Here is a 21,943-nt window from a genome sequence, read left to right on the forward strand (position 1 = left end):
TGTTAGCTGCTGTTAGCTCATGTTAGCTCAGTCTGTTAGCTGCTGTTAGCTGCTGTTAGCTCATGTTAGCTGCTGTTAGCTCAGTTTGCTGTTAGCGCTAAGTAAGCTAAGTTGGAGACCCTGATGGAGGTCCACGATGATCTGCTTGGTCGTCTTGGTTGTTGGTGGTGTAGCAGGTCGCCAGGTGCTGGACCTCCTCCAGCTGTTGGTGCTGAGGCCAATCACTGTTTAGAGCAGGGCTGTCCAAAGTAAGGCCCGGGGGCCAATCACAGCCCGCGGCCTGAAGCTTCTCCGGTTGACATAAAGCATTTGAATGCACTGAACTTTGACCTCTGAGGACAGAACTGCTGCTGTTATATATCTGTAGTTGTAGTTGTGGGTGTAGTTGTAGGTGTAGTTGTAGTAGTAGTCGTAGGTGTAGTTTAATTCTAGGTGTAGGTGTAGTTGTAGTTGTAGTTGTGGGTGTAGTTGTAGTTGTAGGTGTAGTTGTAGTAGTAGTTGTAGTTGTGGGTGTAGTTTAATTCTAGGTGTAGTTGTAGTAGTAGTTGTAGGTGTAGTTGTAGGTGTAGTTGTAGTAGTAGTTGTAGGTGTAGTTGTTGTAGTAGTTGTAGGTGTAGTAGTAGTTGTAGTAGTAGTTGTAGGTGTAGTTGTGGGTGTAGTTGTAGTAGTAGTTGTAGTTGTAGGTGTAGTTATAGTTGTAGTAGTAGTTGTAGTAGTAGTTGTAGGTGTAGTTGTAGGTGTAGTTGTAGTAGTAGTTGTAGGTGTAGGTGTAGTTGTGGGTGTAGTTGTAGGTGCGGTTGTAGTAGTAGTTGTGGGTGTAGTTGTGGGTGTAGTTGTAGGTGTGGTTGTAGTAGTAGTTGTGGGTGTAGTTGTGGGTGTAGTTGTCTAACCTAACAGATCTGGATTAGCTGCTGCTGTGCCTGCTGTTGCTGACCATGTTGACGTTGACTGTTGATCATAAGTAATGTAATCAGAACAGATACTCGAGTACAGCTGCAGGTGCAGCAGTGTGGGTGGTGCTTCCTTGCTGCTCCTCCGTCAGGATGTCGAGTTAGCTCCCTTCAATCCACCTCCATCAACTTCTCTCGTTCACTTCTGTTTTCTGCTCGTGTTCAGCAGTCTATTGTTGATTTCCTGCAGCAGCCAGAGAAGCCTGTTAAAACTGGTTTGAGGGTGGAGGGAGGGTGGAGGGAGGGTGGAGCGGTGTTCACTCCTCCCTGATGGTTTTCATCCAGCAGGAAAATCCCTCCTCATGGTCTGTGCTCACATTTTCCATCAAACTGACATGATGCAGCGCTGCCACCTGCAGGCCGGAGGGGGACACTGCAGGATGTTTTTAACAGACAGACAGAGAGACAGACAGACAGACAGACAGAGAGACAGACAGACAGACAGACTCTCACTCTTCTCTTCTTCTTCAGGGTTTGGCGTTTCGGGTGCGTTCGGCCAGTGTTGGAGAGCAGTGGCTGCAGCATCAGAGCGCCCCCTGCAGGTCAGTACAGTGTGTCACTCTGTGCTGTTTCCTATGAAACATATTGGAACATATTAAACATCAACGTGTTCATGTAGCTTGGGAACAATAAATGTAGTCTGACAACAGTCCTGTGAGGAAGCTAAAGGAAACATCTGTGAAGTCACCTGATGATGTTCTCGGTCTTCCTCTCTCCGTCAGGAGGATTCGCGGTGAAGCAAAGAAATGCCGGAAAGTTTACGGCATCGAGCACAGAGACCAGTGGTGCACGGCGTGCCGCTGGAAGAAAGCCTGCCAGCGCTTCCTCGACTGAACCACAGAGGAAGAGCGAGACGAAGAGGAGGAAAGAACAAGGACTGAAGCAGGCTGGGGACGTCAGCCTCACCTGGTGGACGGACGGACGTCAGCCTCACCTGGTGGACGGACGGACGTCAGCCTCACCTGGTGGACGGACGTCAGCCTCACCTGGTGGACGGACAGATGTCAGCCTCACCTGGTGGACGTTTTTATATTTTCTGTTTTTTATACTCTTTCTACATTTTTTTGCTAAAGTGTCTTCACTCTGTTTTTTACATTACGTGTTTCGTAGATGTCGTTTCCTGTCGGTGCTTCTTGATTGGGGCAGCTATCATGTGACCTTTGACCTTGAAAGTAAGGAGTCACATAAACATTCAGTAACCATGGAAACGCTCGCTCGGCTCGGCTCGGTCAGCTGGTTCAGGTTCACAGAGATAACTTCACTTTCCAGCACCTGTTTGGCTCCTCACCAGCACATGGTCAGTCACATGATCAGAAGGCATCAGCGCTCTGTGTACCTGAACCAGGTGAGGCAGCTCAGCTAATGGACCTGTACGTGCCATATTATACACAGACGACGCCCAGATTTCCATACAGACTGTTCGTTCAGATATTTGATCAAATCAGATTTTATTTGTAAAGTCACAAAAACTTTTAACAGGGAAAAAAGGTTAGCTTAGCTTAGCATAAAGACTGGAAACAGGTGGAAACTGCTAGCCTGTCCAAAAGCAAAAGAAAACCTGAAGGTGTCCATCCGTGACTTTTATTAATATTCACTTTATTCCAAAGTGCAAACACAAATAAGACGTTAAAGATGTGAAGCAAAGTTCTTTGTTAGTATTAACGTGAATATATGCAGACATTTAATCTGGATGATGATGGATCACTGATGAAGTTTTTAGTTTAGTTCTGCGGTGGCTAAATGTGAAATGATCTCCACCAGACGTTCGTCTCCAGCAACACGTTGACGCAATCTTCTTGAGCTTTGGTTGAAGTTCGAGTTTGTATGAACGAGGCCTGCCGTGATGTTCAGACGTCAGGGAAACAAAGGTCATTGAAGGTGTCACTGAACGAATCTGAAGCTTCACCTGGTCAGCAGCGTGTTCATATCCTGCCAAATCACTGCCGTCATCTTTGTGGTGCGTTCAGGTGCAACACACGTGCTGCGTTTGAGTGTTGGTCGGCGTGTCGGAGAGCTTTAACTCATTTGTAAATATCCCTTCACTTCATTTCCCATCAGCCCTTTCTTCAGCCGTTCTGTGTTTGGAAACTGAAGCCATGTCCACTCGGTGTCCGTGGAAACCACATGCAGTATTGATTCAGATTCATCAGATGTTCTTCGAGGTGTACATATCAGAGTTATGAATCTTCTTCTGAGGCCTTCAGCGTTCAGCAAAGACTGTTTATGTCCTCCACTTCCTGTTTGTTCAGCAGCAAATGTAAACGATGATCACTCTTTTCTACAAAGTCCTCGTGTCCAATAAAAGACGACTCGGACTCAACCGTCTCCCTTTGGTTTGTTCACTGACAACAGTCACGGAGACCACATCCAGGTTTTAGACAGTCACAGAGACTACGTCCAGGTTTTAGACAGTCTGCGGGGACGTCACAGAGACTACGTCCAGTTTGTGGCATGAATTTTTGCAGGAACTTTAGTTTTTTTGTGAAAATGTTTGCATCTGGTGGAATCCAGTGAAAACGTCACAGAAGGTTTGATCATGTGATGACAGATGAATAAATAAATGTTTGAATGGAAGTCAACGAGACGTTTTTGGTCACGATGGTGTCCGCAGGGAGAATCTGACACTACATGAAAAACACTAATGCAGTCGAATCAGTGTGTTCATGTTCCACATGTCCAGACTGTAACAACCCGAGACCTTCATGATTCCAGCTCCATCTTTGATTCGGTTCTTTATGGATCAACAAGCAGGTCGACGAGCATCGCAGTGAAACTTTACGTCCTCTGACTTCACATACAGTTAAACACTTTGACCTGCTGAAGTTCAGCAGCTGCTGTGGCAGAGGGGTCGAAGGGCGACGTAGTTCTCACACGTTGGTGCCATTTCCTGTTTCAAGTTGCCCTGTTGTCTTTCTCGTCAAGCGTAACCCAACTGTCTGCTGGAGGATGTGTTCTTTTCCTTATGTCATCTTAAAAAGTCACTGCTTGGTGATTCATTGGTTCAACGTCAGGTCACGTGACTCACGTCACTACGTAGGTACGGAGCACAGAGCGAGGGAAGACACGCAGCGGCAACACGAGCAACACGCAGCGGCAACACGAGCGACACGCAGCAGCAACACGAGCAACACGCAGCGGCAACACGAGCAACACGCAGCGGCAACACGAGCAACACGCAGCAGCAACACGCAGCAGCAACACGAGCAACACGCAGCGGCAACACGAGCAACACGCAGCAGCAACACGAGCAACACGCAGCAGCAACACGCAGCAGCAACACGCAGCAGCAACACGCAGCGGCAACACGAGCAACACGCAGCGGCAACACGAGCAACACGCAGCAGCAACACGCAGCAGCAACACGCAGCAGCAACACGCAGCGGCAACACGAGCAACACGCAGCGGCAACACGAGCAACACGCAGCAGCGTATCAGCCACAGTGAGAAGCAAAGTAACGTTACGCCCCTCGAGATGAAAACTGCACATCACAGCAGTTAGAAGCAGTTTACTGAAACTGTTTCTAAAGAACGCAGATATCTGTGTTTGTTGTTTAAGATGAACTTTTTATAAGAGAACAAACTGTTTGAGAGTTTCTGTAGAGAAATAAAGATTATTATAATAATACTAATGAACAGATCATTTTATTTGGTCAGAATTTATCTGTAGCTCATTTCGTATCGTGAACAAAAAGTCATGTCGTGAGAATCGTTACATCCCGAGTCAGGACAGTTATTCAGACTGTAGTTTGAAGTCTGAAGTTGTTTCTATGAATAAACATTCATGTGTGTTTACGTGAAGCTGAGCAGAGGCAGTGACGACATGACGGTTAAATAAAGTTTTTATTAAAGATGATCCAGCTCAGTAACAAACAGAGAACTGACACGAACGTCTGTAAACTGAAAATAAAAAAACTGCTCACTCACACACACACTCACGCACGCACACACTCTCACACACACACACACACAGACTCTCACACACACACTCTCTCTCACACACACACACTCTCTCTCTCACACACACACTCACACACACACACTCTCTCTCTCACACACACACTCACTCACACACACTCTCTCTCACACACACACACACACACTCACACACACACACACACACACACACACACTCTCTCAGCTGTGACTCTGCTGTAATAAATTATATGTACAGTCCAGGTCCATAGGTCCATCAGTGACTCCGTCTGACACCAGAACTCAGGAGGAGACGTCGACGCTCTGCAAGGAGAACACATGATCAATGTTCAGGCGGCAGGACCGGGCTGAACCGGGCCAGGTCACGTGACAGGACCAGCTCCGGACTCACCATTTGTCCGTCTTGTTCTGGGTGGACTCGCTCTTCCCGTCACACGCCACGATCTTCACCTTGTCGACCTTGACGAGGTCCGTCACCTCCCTGAACTCCACGTCGTTCAGCACGAACGTCCACACGTTGTCACAGAACCGGTACGTGTTCAACGAGCCCTGCAGGAGGAGGAGACAGAACTGAGCCAGAACCGGGCCGACATGTACACACACACACACACACACACACACACGGGCCGACATGTACACACACACACACACACACACACACACACTCACCCTGAAGTTGACTCGGTTGCGGACCCGGTTGGCGAGCGCCGTGTTGATCGCTTTGTCGAACTGAAGAAGAACCTGAAGAGCGAGCTGAGGAGTGATCTGCTGAGTCTGCACACACACACACACACACACACACACAGACATACACACACATACACACACACATACACACACACAGACACAGACAGACACAGACATACACACACATACACACACACATACACATACACACACACACACAGACAGACACACACATACACACACACATACACACACACACACAGACACACACACACACATATTAGATGACGTGATGAGGTTCTGGTTCATGTTCATGTTATGGTTCTGGTTCTGGTTCATAGTTCTGGTTCTGGTTCATGTTCTGGTTCATAGTTCTGGTTCTGGTTCATGTTCTGGTTCTGGTTCATGTTATAGTTCATGTTCTGGTTCATGTTCTGGTTCTGGTTCTGCAGAGGTGACACCGGAAGCTCAGCGTGTCTGAGTCCGTTAAAGTGTCTCCGGTCTGTATGCTAAGCTAGGCTAGGCTAACAGCAACCTGATCCGTGTGTTTACGTGAGTCAGCTGCGGAACCAGAACCGGAACCAGAACCGGAACCATGGACCCGTCAGGACTGACGCTGCTGCACCCAGCCTAACGAACATGAGCGCGTGCTGACTGTAATAATTAGCCTCGTTAGCCTCGTTAGCTGAAGGATGCTAAGGTTAGCCCGGAGCTAACGCGCTCACCTGAGCAGCGTCAGGTGTGTCGTGCTCACCTGGATGAGTTCGTCCAGACTCTCCTGCAGGCTGTTTCCCAGCGTGGTGTTCCGGTACAGCTGGTACGCCATGACGGAACCGGACTGCCGCGAGCAGCTTCAGACACGGAGCTAACGGAGCTAACGGCACAACGGCTCACAGACCGGAAGCCAGCAGAGAGGAGGCTTCCGGGCAAGTGTTTCAAAATAAAAGTTCAGATTGTTTTTTTTAATCGTTTCACGTTTCCTGACACGTCACGTGATGACTGACAGCCAGTATAACAGATTAATTAAATATTAATATAATAATATATTACACATTTAAATATGATTAAATATATTTTAATATAACTGAAAGTTTTTTACTTATGTCAAACTCAAGGCCCGCCACGTCGTTTCAAGTTAAAAGTTGTTAAAACAAGTGCAAAGCGCGCACTGACCATACACTACACTTCCCATAATGCATGTCGACCATGTTACCCGCGAAATGAAGCTTCGCGCGCTAGCTCGCGCCAGGACAGAGACTCGGGACAGGCTCGATGTGAAAGTAATAAAGTAATAAAGTAATAAAGTAATAAAGTAATGAAGTAATGAAGTAATGAAGTATAAAGAGGCGCAGCTTAAAGAAGAAGGACGGAAACAACCCGAGGAACGGACGGTGAGTGTTTGTTCAGCCACCACCACAACAACAACAACAACAACAACAACAACAACAACAACAACACTGAAGCTGGAGGAGGCTGTGCGTCTCTTTGTTGTGATGTATCAAAGTCTGTCTATTGAGCAGGACACACAATAAAACTGCAGCAATCCAAAAATAATAATAATAATAATAATAAAAGCTGTTCATTTCTTCACATAACACGTCTCAGCCAATGAGAAGAGTCCGCTCATAACACGTCACACGTCTCAGCCAATGAGAAGAGTCCGCTCATAACACGTCACACGTCTCAGCCAATGAGAAGAGTGCAGTATTACACCTGTGCACGTGGAGTATGTGGAACCTGAATGAGTAACAGACATTATCATTCTTCGTTATTTAACAACATTTAAATTGATTTTACGTTCAGACTGTCACAGTTACAGCTGCCCCTCTCTGACTTATTGTCTCATTCATTTAAATGTGTTGTCCCATCTTCTTCTCATTATTATGATAATTATTTCTGAATTTAACGAGTTTATCATATTTACAACATTTAGACAGTTTGTGTTTCTTCCTCTGAGCTGGAGACAGAATGTCGCATGTTATATTGTAAATGTTTTATTGTTGTATGTGTCTGCAGGGTATAAAAAAGTCTTAATCCAATAATTTGAATTTAAGGCCTTAAAATGTCTAAAATTCCCCTAAAATCTCATAAAAGGTCTAAAATATGATTTTGAAAATCTATTAACGTAACTTTTATTTTAAACGTGCATCAAATTCAGTCTCGATCTGAAATGTTTCGCTTTTTGAGGACGCTGTGACTGGAGCGTGACTACGAAGTGGAACTAAATGTTCGCTGCCTGTGTGGCCCGGTCGTGTATTGATAGTCGATAGCTGCTAGCAGCGGTGAAAACTGAAAACCGAATCTCGGGTTAAAATGTTGATGGGTAAGCTGAGCGATTTGAAAGGTTCCGTGGTTAAAGCCGCTGGAGGGAAATGCACATTGAATTTGAAGCTCTCAGACTCAGAACCTTGGGGATCAAGGCATTAGAATCCCACAGCAAATCAGAAAAACACAAGGCGGCGATAAAATGCCAGGAGGAAACACCGTCCACGCACACACACACACACACACACACACACAGTGGCTGTTGCTGTAGAGTTTAAACATGTCTTTTGTTCTGACTTGCTTGATTTTGTATTTCAAAGAGATGTTAATAAATTCATGTACTTTGCAAGCAGGCCACTAAATTAACTCCCGCCAAATGCGGATGAAAATACATTTTGGCGTGTATTAGGGCTGCCACAAACGATTATTTTGATAGTCGACTAATCATCGATAATTTTTTCGATTAGTCGACTAATCGGATCAAGCCGACCCAGAGCCGCCGCGGAGGCCAGTCAGCGCCGGGGAGAGGTCCCACGAGGGGAGCCTCCCGCACCGTGTGGTCGTCCCTGACCCGAGTTGGATCCCACGGGCAGACTGCGCGGAAGTTGCGGAAAGATCGCGGTGATTGTTTAAAATTACAACACCGCCCTGAATTCACGGGGATTCACTGAAGTTGCGTTGAAGTTACAAATCGCAACATCGTGAATTCCTGGAGAGTCTGTGTTATGGTATCATTTACGGTACAGTCAGGCCTGATGCCGATTACCACTACTCTGTGTGTGTGTGTGTGTGTGTGTGTGTGTGTGTGTGTCATTTCATGAAAATCCACCAGATGGCAGCAAAACATCAGAAAGTGCCGATCACTGCCTGAAACATTATTTATATATTTATGTATGCTGTTCATTTACATCAATGTATCATCTATAATCTATCTTCTATCATATATAATCTATAGTCTATAATATATAATCTATAGTCTATCATATATAATCTATAGTCTATAATATATAATCTATAGTCTATCATATATAAATCTATATCCTATAATATATAAGTCTATAGTCCTAACATAATAATCGCTTATAGTCACTATATACTATATCTATCAGTTATATATAATCTGGTCTTTTCATATAGATCTATCATCTAATCATATAATAATAGTATGTCTATCATATAATAATCTATTCTTCATATATGATTATAGTCATCTATAATCAGCTATATAATTTGCTATCATATAACTATCTTTTTATCATATATAATCTATAGTCTATCATATATAAATCTGATAGTCTATATCATATATCGATCCTTAAGTCATATCATAAATCTACTTCATATCAATAGCTAATTCAATCATATTATCTACATATAATCTGAGTAATAATGATAATCTATAGTCTATAGATAGAATCGATAGTCCGTATATATACTATAGTCCTATCATATAGAATCTATAGTCGATAATAATATAATCTAAAGCCCATATATAATTCTAAGTCTCTAGATATAATAATCTAGATCTATAATATATAATCGATAGTAGATCTAGATTATAGTAATTATAATCTATATGTGATAAATATAATCTAATATTAATAAGTAATAGTTAAATCTATAGTCCATAATATATAATCGATAGTCTATCATATCATAACTATAGACCGATAGAATTAGATAATCTATTCTATAATAATATAATCTATATTCCATAATATAAATCTATGTCTAGCATATTAATCTATAGTCTAGATTAAATCTATAGTCGCCATAATGATAATCTGTAGTCTATCATATATAATCATAGTCCTATAAGATATAATCAGTTGTCCATAATATAGTAATCTATATCATCATATATAAACTAATGGGGGGATCAAAAGAAGAAAGAAACTCATAGTCTATAATATATTCTATAGTCCTAATAATATATTATTTAGCTAATATACTATACAGATATTCAAGTCCTTCATAATAATCTATCCATTATCTAATCATTTGGTCTATAATATAAATCTATAGTCTAATAATAATATAGCTAATCTATCTAGAGTATCATATATAATCTATAGTCTATATAAATCTATAGTCCAATATATAATCACTAGTCTAACTATATATAATACTATATCTATATATATATCTATAGTCGGATAATAATATAATCTATAGTCCATATATATAATCTATAGTCTAAATATAATCTATAGTCTATCATATATAATCTATAGTCTATAATAATATGAAGCTATAGTCCCATAATATAATAATCTTATCAATAATATATAATCTATAGTCTAGAATGATATGAATCATAGTCCATAATATATAATCTATAGTCTATAATATATAATCTATAGTCTATAATATATAATCTATAGTCCATAATATATAATCTATAGTCTATCATATATAATCTATAGTCTATAATATATAATCTGTCATATTTTCAGTCTGCTGGACTCGAAGTCGTTCTTCATGCAGATGAACATTTGTCCTGAACTTTTAAACAATAATTATTAGTTATGTATCTATAAAGGCTTCTCACTGATCGCGGTCTGAAAAGTTTTGAACTTTATAATAATACATCAGTCGATGGTTCAGTTACAGTCACCGTGAATCATTGATATTATTGGTTAATAATTATTAAAGTCTATGACGTGATCGATCATTTTCACTGTGAGTTGTTATTATTAAATATTCTTACACTGTGAACTGAGCGTCAGGCTGTCGGATCAAATTAAAACTATAAATGTGTTTGAAAAAGATTAACCAACAAAGAACGAACATTTCATAACGAGCCGCATATTTAAGGACCGTTAATTACTCATTTTACAGACAGCGTTTGTGTTAGTATGTTTGACCCTGTTCATGTACCGGTGCGTGACCTCTGACCTCTGACCTGTGACCCGTCCACGTCACCCTTGGTGGTCGGCGTTGAGGCGTTGAGGTTCGGGCAGACAGCCTCAGCGTGGAGCTCGTCTGCTGCTGTCAGCGTGATGGATGCTGGCTGAGCGCCGCGAGCGGCTGTTTGCTAATGAACAGATCTGTTTAGCCAGCCGCTCCGCCGACCTCTGACCTCAGCCTCAGGAAAATAAAGCACAGGCGAGCTCGGTAAATATGGAAGGACGACGGGAAGACGCAATTATTGGGACGGAGTGTTGGCTCAACATAAAGTGAAATGATTAAGAATGATGGAGGGAAATAAAACGAGGCTGTGACGAGTGTTTAGAGTCAGCAGGAAACAGGAAGTGCTGAATGAGAGCGTCAGGACTAATTACAGCAGGACGATTCAAAGACGGCCAATCAGCTCCTTCACACCAGAACTGTGAGCCAATAAAGACTACGTCTTAACGTCCAGGGTTTAGACAGTTTGCGGGGACGTCACGGAGACTACGTCCAGGTTTTAGACAGTCTGCGGGGACGTCACGGAGACTACGTCCAGGTTTTAGGTTTTAGACAGTCTGCGGGGACGTCACGGAGACTACGTCCAGGTTTTAGACAGTCTGCGGGGACGTCACGGAGACTACGTCCAGGTTTTAGACAGTCTGCGGGGACGTCACGGAGACTACGTCCAGGTTTAGACAGTCTGCGGGGACGTCACGGAGACTACGTCCAGGTTTTAGACAGTCTGAGGGGACGTCACAGAGACTACGTCCAGGTTTTAGACAGTCTGTGGGGACGTCACGGAGACTACGTCCAGGTTTCAGACAGTCTGCGGGGACGTCACGGAGACTACGTCCAGGGCTCTTCTCAGTCACACAAACGCCACGATCTTCACCTTGTCGACCTTGACGAGTCCGTCACCCTCCCTGAACTCCACGTCGTTCAAGGCACAACGTCCACACGTTGTCACAGAACGGTACGTGTTCAAACGAGCCCTGCAGGAGGAGGAGACAAACTGAGCCAGAAAACCGGGCCGACAGGGTACACACACACCACCACACACACATGGGCCGACTGTGAAACACACACACAAAACATCACACACACATGGGCCGACTGTACAAACACCACACATGGGCCGACATGTACACACAAATCACGACAGGGGCCGACATGGAACACACACACACAACACACACTCACCCGGAAGTTGACGCGGTGTTGCGGACACCGGTTGCAATCGCCGGGTTTGATCGCTTGTCGAACTGAAGAAGAAAACCTGAAGAGCGAGCCCCCCTGAGGAGTGATCTGCTGAGTCGGCACACACACACCACACACACACACAACACACACACAGACATATCACACATACACAAAACGACATACCACACACAATACACACACACACGACACACACAATATTAGATGACGTGATTAGGTTCTGTTTCATGTTCCTGTTTATAGTTTCATGTTATGGTTCTGGTTCTGGTTCATAGTTTCTGGTTCTGGTTTTCATGTTATGGTTCTGGTTCATAGTTCTGGTTCTGGTTCAATGTTATAGTTCATTTATGGTTCTGTTCTGGTTCTGAGAGGTGGACACCGGAAGCTCAGCGTGCTGAGTCCGTTAAGTGTCTCCGTTCCTGTAATGCTAAGCTAGGCTAGTCTAACCAACCTGATCCGGGTGTTTACGTGAGTCAGCGCGGACCAGAACCGGAACAGAACCGGAACCATGACCCGCGGGACTGACGCTGCTGGCACCCAGCCTAACGAACATGAGCGGCGTGCTGACTGTAATAATTAGCCTCGTTACTCGTTAGCCTGAAAGGATAGCTAAGGTTTAGCCCGGAGCTAACGCGCTCACGTGAGCAGCGTCAGGTGTGTCCGTTCCACCTGGATTTGAGTTCGTCCCAGACTCTCCCTGCAGGCGGTTTTTCCCAGCGTGTGTTCCGGTACAGCGGGTACGCAATGACGGAACCGGACTGCCCCTCGAGCAGCTTCAGACACGGAGCTACGGAGCTAACGGAGATAACGGCACAACTGCTCACAGACCGGAATCCAACAGAGAGGAGGCGCCGGGCAGTGTTTCAAAATAAAAGTTTCAGATTGTTTTTTTTAATCGTTTCACGTTTCCTGAACGTCCCGTGATGACTGACAGCAGTATAAAAAGATTATAATATTCATAGAAAATATATTAACACATTTAAATATGATTAAATATATTTATATAACTGAAAGTTTTCTACGTATGCAAAACTCAAGGCCGCCACGGTCGTTTTCAAGTTAAAAGTTGTTAACAAGTGCAAAGCGCGCACTTGTACCATACACTACACTTCCATAATGCATGTTCGACCAGTTACCCGCGAAATGAAGCTTCGCGCCTAGCTCGCGCCCATACAGAGACTCGGGACCAGGCTCGATGTGAAAGTAAAAGTAAATAAAGTATGAAGTAATAAAGGTAATGAGTAATGAAGTATAAAGAGGCGACAGCTTAAGAAAGAAGACGGAACAACCCGAGGAACGGACGGTGATTTTTGGTCGCACAACAACAACAACAACAACAACAACACAACAACACACACGGAAGCTGGATGAGGCTGTGCGTCTCTTTGTTGTGATGTCCAAGTCCTGTCTATGAGCAGGAACACACAATAAAACTGCAGCAACCCAAAATAATAATAATAATATAAAAACTGTCATTTCTTCACAATAAACGTCTCAGCCAATGAGAAATCCGCATAACAGTCAACGTCCTCAGCCCATGAGAAGAGGCAGTATTACACCTGGGCACCGTGGAGTATGTGAACCTGAATGAGTAAAGAGACAGTATCATTCTGTCTTTATTTAACAACATGTAAATTGATTTTACGTTCAGACTGTTCACAGTTACAGCGCCCCTCTCTGACTTAGTTGTCGCATTCATTTAAATGTGTTGTTGTCTCATCTTCTTCTCATTATTATGAATAATTATTTCGGAATTTAACGAGTTTATCATATTTGAAAACAATTTAACAGTTTTGGTGTTTTCTTCCTCTGAGCGGAGACAGAAGGTTGCATGTATATTGTAATGTGTTTATTGTTGTAGTGTCCTGCAGGTAGAAAAAGCTTAATCCAAGTATTGGAATTTAAGAAGGCCTTAAAATGTAGAAAATTCCCCTAAAAGCTCAAAAAAAGGCTAAAATAATGATTTTGAAAATCTATTAACGTACTTTTAGTTTAAAACGTGCCATCAAATTCAGTCTCGATCTGAAATTTTCGCTTTTGAGGACGCTGTACTGAGCGTGACTACAGAGTGGAACTAAATGTCGCTGCCGGTTGGCCCACCGGTCGTGTATTGATAGTCGATAGCTGCTAGCAGCGGTGAACTGAAAACCGAATCTCGGGTTAAAATGTTGATGGGTAAGCTGAGCGATTTGAAGGGTCCGTGGTTAAAGAGGAAGCCGCTGGAGGGAATGCCATTGAATTTGGAAGCTCCTCCAGACTCAGAACCTGGGGGATCAAGGCATTAAGAATCCCACAGCAAATCAGAAAAAAACAAGGCGCGATAAATGCCCGGAGGAAACACCGGCCAACAACACACACACACACACAACACACACACACACACACGACACACACACACACACACACACAAAACAGTGGCTTGTGCGTAGAGTTTAAACTGGTCTTTTATGTTCTGAACTTGCTTGATTTTGGATTTCAAAAGATGTTAATAAATTCATGTACTTGCAATCGGCCACTAAATTCACTCCCGCCAAATGCGGATGAAAATACATTTTTGGCGTGGATTAGGGTTGCCACAAAACGATTATTTTGATATCGACTAATCATCGTAATTTTTTTCGATTAGTCGACTAATCGTATCAGCCCGAACCCAGAGAGCGCGCCGCGGAGGCCAGTCAGCGCCGGGGATATTGCCCACGAGGAGCCGCCCCGCACCAGTGTGGTCGTCCCTGGACCCGAGTTTGGATCCCCGGGCAAGACTGCGCGGAAGTTGCGGAAGTCGGAGTGATTGTTTTTTTAAAATTACAACACCGCCCGAATTCACGGGGATTCACTGAAGTTTTTGTCTTGAAGTTTAACAATCGCAACATCGTGAATTCCTGTGTTGGTGTCTAATGTATCATTTACGGTACAGTCAGTCCTGATCGATTACCACTACTCTTGTGTGTGTGTGTTTTGTTGTGGTGTGTGTGTGTGTGTGTTCATTTCATGAAATCCACCAGATGGAGCAAAACACAGAAGTGCCGATCCACTAGCCTGAAAACATTAAGGTATTGTTAGTATGCTGTTCAATTTACATACAATGGATCATCCATCTAATCTATCTTTATCATATATGAATCCTATAGTCTATCATATATATCTATAGTCCTATCAGTAATAATCTATAGTCCCTAATAACATATAATCTATATTCATCATATCTATAGAATCATAGTCTATATATATAATCTAGTAGGCTATCATAAGTAATCCTATAGGTCCTAATATATAATCTATAGTCTATATATTATCTTAGCTTTTTCATATATATTCTATCATTCTATCAATTAGCATAAGCGTCATAAGTCTATCGTGATATAATAATCTATGCTTCTATCATATATAATCTATAGTCCTATAATATAATCTAAGTTATAAATATATTAGTCTATCATATAATCTATCTTTTTATCATATAGTATCTATAGTCTATCATATATAAAATTGATAGCTATATATCGATGTCCTTAAATCAGTATAATAATCTATATTACTATGCAGATTCTATCATATATAAGCTATAGTCTATAGCATAAGTAATCTATAGTCTATCTAAGATAATCATAGTCCGTGACTCATATATAATCTATAGTTATCATATATAATCTATAGTCGATCATAATATAATCTATGCCATATACTAGAGTCTATATATAATCTATGTCTATATATATATCGATATCGATTATCTATAGTCACATATATAATCTATAGTCCTACATAATATAATCTATAGCTAATATATAATTCTCATAGTCCATAATATAAGTATAGTCTTATCAATATTATAATCTATAGTCTAATATTATATATCAGATAGTCTATAATAATAATCTAGATCTAATCCAAAAAAATATAGCATACATATTAATCATAGTCTAAATAGATAATCTATAGGCATATCAGATAATCTTAGTCTTATATATATCATATAGTCAATCTATAAGTATCTTATAATAATATAATCTAAGTCTATCATATATAACTTCTAAGATAATCATTCTATATATATAATCTATATCCTAATAATATAAGCAATTATCTGTCGATATATATATAAGCTATAATCGATACCTATCATTATCATAATCTATTCCTATAATTATAATCTAGAGTCTCATATATAATTAGAGTCTATCAATATATAATCTATCTTATGAACTATCAGCTATAAAGAAATCATAGTCCATAATATATATAATCTATAGTCTATCAATATATAAGTCTAGTCTCTAATCATATATAATCTATATTCTATAATATCATATCCTATAGTACTATAGTCCATAATATATAATCTATAGTCCTATCATATATATAATCTATAGTCTATAATATATAGTCTATAGTCCAGAATAATAACGTAGTCAATTACTATAGTAGACTATGTCATAAATATATAATCTAAGTCTAAATATATAATAGCTATAGTCGAGAATATTAAGCTATAGTCTAAATATAATAATCTAGAGGTCCCATAATAATAATCATAGTCCTAATAATATATAACTCATTAGCTAATCATAAATACTATAGTCTAGCATATATAATATAAGCCTATAAGTCATAATATCTATTCATAGATATAATCTAATAGTCGATCATATATAATCTATAGTCTAATAATATATAATCTATAGATCATAATTTTATAAGCTAGAGTCCGAGAAGATATAATCTAGAGTCCAGAAGATATAATCTATATCTATATATATAAATCTATGTCCTATAATAATAATCTATATCCATAATATATAATCTATACGTCCCATAATATAATCATATTATATCCTAGAAATAGAATCGATAGTCTATAATATATAATTATAGTCTATAATATATAATCTATAGTCGATAATATATAACTCTAGTCCTAATAATATTAATCTATAGCCATATTAATTATTCTAAATTACTTATGAGTCTATAAATATAATCTGGTCATATTTTCAGTCTGCTGGAACCGAAGTCGTTCTTCATGCAGATGAACATTGTTCTGAACTTTTAAACAATAATTATTAGTTATGTATCTATAAAGGCTTCTCACTGATCGCGGTCTGAAAAGTTTTGAACTTTATAATAATACATCAGTCGATGGTTCAGTACACTCACCGTGAATCATGGATATTTGGTTAATAATTATTAAAGTCTATGACGTAATCGATCTTTTCACTGTGAGTTTTATGATAATATTCTTACACTGTGAACTGAGCGTCAGGCTGTCGGATCAAATTAAAACTATAAATGGTTGAAAAAGATTAACCAACAAAGAACGAAATTTCATAACGAGCCGCATATTTAATGACCTTATTTACTCATTTTTACAGACAGGTTTGTGTTAGTATGTTTGACCCTGTTTCAGTTCACCGGTGCGTGACTCTGACTCTGACGCGTGACCCGTCCACGTCACCCTTGGTGGCGGCGTTGAGCGTTCGAGGTTCGGGCAGACAGCCTCAGCGTGGAGCTCGTCGCTGCTGTCAGCGTGATGGATGCTGGCTGAGCGCCGGAGCGGCTGTTTGCTAATGACAAATCTTGTTTAGCCAGCCGCTCCGCCGACCTCTCTGACCCTCAGCCTCAGGAAAATAAAGCACAGGCGAGCTCGTAAATATAGAAGGACGACGGGAAGACGCAATTATGGGACGGAGTGTTGCTCAACATAAAGGAAATGATAGAAATGGATGGAGGGAATAAAACGGAGGCTGTGACGAGTTTTAGTCACAGGAAACAGGAGTGCTAATGAGAGCGTCAGGACTAATTACAGCAGGACAGATTCAAAGTACGGCCATCAGGTCCTTCACACCAAACCTGTGAGCCAATAAAGACTACGTCTTAACGGTCCATGGTTTTAGACAGTCTGCGGGGGGACGTCAACGGAGATACGTCCAGGTTTTAGACACTGCGGGGACGTCCTAGAGACTACGTCCAGGTTTTAGACAGTCTGCGGTGGACGTCACGGAGACTACGTCAGGTTTTAGAAGATCTGGCAGGGGACGTCACGGAGACTACGTCCAGGTGTTAGACGCTCGTAGGACGCAGAGCCTCTCCGGTTTGACGCGGGACGTCACGGAGACGACGTCCAGGTTTGAAATCCTCGACGCACGAGTACTCTGTAGAGTTGTGTGCGGGACGTCAACGGAGACTACGTCATTTTTAGACAGTCTGGGGGACGAATGCACGAGACTACGACGCCGGGTTTTAACAGCTATGCGGGGCGGCCACAAGACAAGTCACAGGTTTTAGACAGTCCTGCGGACGTCCGAAGAGACTACGTCCAGGTTTAGACAGTCTGTCTGCAGGGACGTCACGGAGACTACGTCCAGGTTTTAGACAGTCTGCGGGGACGTCACAGAGACTGACGTCAGGTTTTATAGATCATTCTGTGGGGACTCACAGAGACGATCCGGGGTCAGGTTTAGACCAGTCTGGCGGAGGGACGTCCACGAGCTAAAATACGTCCAGTTTTAGACAGTCTGCGGGACGGCACGGAGACTACGTCCAGGTTTTAGAACAGTCTGCGGGGACTCATCGGAGACTAACGTCCAGGTTTAGACAGTCCTGTGGGGACGTCACACACAAATACGACGTCCAGGTTTTAGACAGTCTGCAGGGACGTCACGGAGACTACGTCCAGTTGTAGACAGTCTGCGGGGACGTCGCAGAAGACTACGTCCAGGTTTTAGAACAGTCTGCAGGGACGTATCTGAGACGACGTCCAGTTTTTTAACGTCTTTGGGGACGTCACGGAGACTTAACGTCCAGGTGTTTAGAACAGTCTGCGGGACGTCAACAAGAGACTAACGTCCAGGTTTTAGACGTCTGCGGGGAACGTCACAGGAGACTACGTCCGGTTAGACAGTCTGAGGGTAACCGTCACGGAGACTACTTCCATTTTTAGTTTAGACAGTCGGCGGGGACGTCACTTAGACTACGTCCATGGTTTAGACCGTCGGGGGGACGTCACAGAGACGAACGTCCAGGTTTGACAGTCTGCAAGGGACGTCACGGAGACTACGTCCAGGTTTTAGACAGTCTGGGCGGGGACGTCTCAGAGACTACGTCGTTTTTTAGACAGTCCTGCAGGGAGACGTCTGGAGACTACGTCCAGGGTTTAGACAGTCTTTGGGGACGTCACGGAGGACGACGACAGGGTTTAACATCTGTCGGACGCACCGAGATACGTCCAAGGTTGTAGACAGTCTGCGGGCGTCCAGAGACACGTCCAGGTTTTAGTTAGACAGTCCTGCTAATTTAGCCTCTTGCGTTAGCTGCCGTAGCAGTGAGACCGGCATCAGAATTTTGTCATGAGTTCAACTTTTCACACCGTGTAACAACGATGTAACACTAGTATGTTAGAACAAATGTAATAAGTATGACGAAATCCTCGCTGGTCCTCACGGCGTCAGCTGCAGCTGTTTGTGCAGCAGGTCTGATTACGGAATGTGAATTTCCACACATACACATACCACAACACAACACGTCCATGTGGCAGCCAACACTTCTCAATCTCCAAAGTAAATCTGCGAAACAATAATTACTCGAGTCAACGAGAAACAATTAATTAATCGGCGAGGCCATCTGAGGACTGAATCTGCATATGGAATGAGCTCATTAACATAAAAGTGAGAAGAGGGAGCCCGAGCTGCAGGAGCCTGGATTAATCAGCTGTGTAACCCGTGACACGACACGCGATTAATACCAAACAATTAAACCACCCACAACACAACACACACACACTCACACACACACACCACTCAGCACACACACACCACACACTCAGACACACACAACTCAAACACACACACCACCACACACACTCACAGACACACAACATCACACACTCACACACACACTCACACACACTCACACTCACAGACACACTCCACCCACACCACACACACACACACACACACAACACACCCTCAGCGAGACAACACACACAACACTCACACACACTCCACACACACCCACTCCACACACACACTCACACCACTCACAGACACACACACACACACTCCAGACTCCAGCAACACACACGCACACACACTCACACCACACACACCCCCACACTCACACACAACACACTCACACACCTCACAGACACACACACACACACTCACAGACTCACACAACACACTCACACACAGGAGACCGCCACACAACAAACACACACAACACACACCACACACTCACACACACACACTCACACACACACACACTCACACACACACACACACACACTCAACACACACACACACGTCACACAACACTCACACAACACACACACACACACACACACTCAACACACACACACCACACACCACACACCTCCACACTCACACACACACACACACACACCACACTTCCAAAGTGACAGGAAACAAATGTATAAAAAATTTCAAAATAAAAGCGTTCCTTACTGATCATAAATCATCATTAAAACGTGTTTAACCATAAAAATCATCAGCAGGTTCTTTATAAACCAGTAAATCTAAAATATGCTGGGTTATTTTACCTGATGGGTTAAATATATGTAATAGTTAATATTCAATAATCGGACCTCAATAAAATAAATGACAGAAATATGAACTGATTGATTTCTTTACAGAATAATAATATTATACCGCATTATAAGTTCTTTGTCTGTCACATTCTGACTTTTAACATCCTTTGCGGTCACAGCGACGGTGGCAGGTTATTCTAAGCCCGCTGGCTGTGATGGCTGGTTTTCCCCAGGACGTCAGTCTGAGTTTAATAGCTGAACAAACACTGACGCTCTAATTAGGCTTAGTGTTAATTGGTGACCGTTAAACAACTGAAGAGTGTGACGAGTTTCTGAATTCTGTGTTTGGCATTCATCATGAAGACGCGACGAAGTCACGTTTTTATTTCAAAACAAGAAATAAACAATCGTAACTTTTAAAACATCGAACTCTCCGTGAACTTCGCGTTGCATAACCCTGCTGAAGGAGCTAACCCTCGTAGCTGCTGTCTAACTGAAATCGCGTTAGCAGCTACAGAACGGCTCAGCAGCGACACGGACCGGGTTCGAGCACTCTGAGACGCCAACAGGGCACACGTAGCGGTAGCTGCAACAGGCTGTGGTAACAAGGTTACTTGATAGCACGTGAGAGCTTAGTTCGATGATAGAATCATTAGAGGCTTAGCTGGTATTACAGTCAGTAGCAATGAGCTAATACGATCACTAGAGAGCTAATAGCAATCGTCAATACATCATTAGTAGAGAGAATCAAAGTCACGTTAATGGGTATAAATGAGGTCTACATTAGCATGAGTCTAGTTAACATGAAGTACTGCAATGAGTGCTAGTTCGCAGCCATTAACAGATTCACGTCAGCAGAGCTAATTAGCATGAGTCACGTTAGCTAGTCTAATGATGAGAGCTATTAACATGAGTCACGTTAGCATGAGAGCTACAGTCCTAACTGTCACGTAGGCATGAGGCAATTAAACATGAATCCACGTAGCATTAGTCAATTAAACATGGAAGTCATGTAAGCATAGGCTAATTAGCATGAAGTCACGTAGCATGGAGGCTGAATTAACATGAAGGCACGTTAGCATGAGCTAATTAACATGAGACGTCACGTGAACATGAGGCTAATAAGCATGAAGTCACGTTAGGCTGGGAAGCTAATTAAATGAAGTCACGTTAGCATGAGGCCATTAAGAAGTCACGAGAGAGACTAAACATACGTACTAGCATGAGGCGAATTACATAAGCACGTTCAGCAATGAGGCTATTCATAGTCACGTTGCAAGAGTATTACACTGATATCAGAGTGAGGCTAATTAAATGAAGTCACGTTAGCTATTAGAATGGAGTACGTAGACATGAGTAGCTGAGTCACGCCCTTAGCATGAGGCAATTACCATGAAGGTCACGTTGCTAGAGTGAGAATTACCAGAATGTTCACGTTAGCATGAGGCTAAGTAAC

General features: G+C 42.4%; 2 protein-coding genes across 2 annotated transcripts in view; one reads left to right on the forward strand and one right to left on the reverse strand.

Moving 5' to 3' along the window:
- znf395a (zinc finger protein 395a) overlaps nt 1-3,270 on the forward strand; it is a 7,544-nt gene extending 4,274 nt beyond the window's left edge. The window contains exons 8-9 of the mRNA XM_027281384.1: nt 1,344-1,492; nt 1,673-3,270. Coding sequence (XP_027137185.1) covers nt 1,344-1,492; nt 1,673-1,784 — 261 coding nt within the window. The 3' untranslated portion in view covers nt 1,785-3,270. The remainder of the gene's footprint in view (nt 1-1,343; nt 1,493-1,672) is intronic.
- Nucleotides 3,271-5,007: 1,737 nt separating this feature from the next.
- On the reverse strand, nt 5,008-6,484 carry gtf2a2 (general transcription factor IIA, 2). The gene is made up of 4 exons (XM_027281265.1): nt 6,325-6,484; nt 5,553-5,657; nt 5,275-5,432; nt 5,008-5,186 (listed from the first exon to the last, which is right to left on the reverse strand). Coding segments are annotated over exons 1-4 (336 nt in total). The 5' UTR covers nt 6,397-6,484; the 3' UTR covers nt 5,008-5,185.
- Between the last annotated feature and the right edge of the window lie 15,459 nt (nt 6,485-21,943).

This window comes from Larimichthys crocea, chromosome VIII (assembly GCF_000972845.2).
Source record: "Larimichthys crocea isolate SSNF chromosome VIII, L_crocea_2.0, whole genome shotgun sequence".
Lineage (NCBI taxonomy): Eukaryota > Metazoa > Chordata > Actinopteri > Sciaenidae > Larimichthys > Larimichthys crocea.

What these genes read in the sequence shown, in the direction of transcription:
- gtf2a2 (XM_027281265.1), bottom strand. Translation starts at nt 6,396, where the DNA reads ATGGCGTACCAGCTGTACCGGAACACCACGCTGGGAAACAGCCTGCAG. An exon ending in GTCTGGACGAACTCATCCAG is followed by an intron (nt 5,658 to 6,324) that starts GTGAGCACGACA and finishes GTGTGTGTGCAG; the next exon opens with ACTCAGCAGATCACTCCTCA. An exon ending in GCAACCGAGTCAACTTCAGG is followed by an intron (nt 5,433 to 5,552) that starts GTGAGTGTGTGT and finishes CTCCTCCTGCAG; the next exon opens with GGCTCGTTGAACACGTACCG.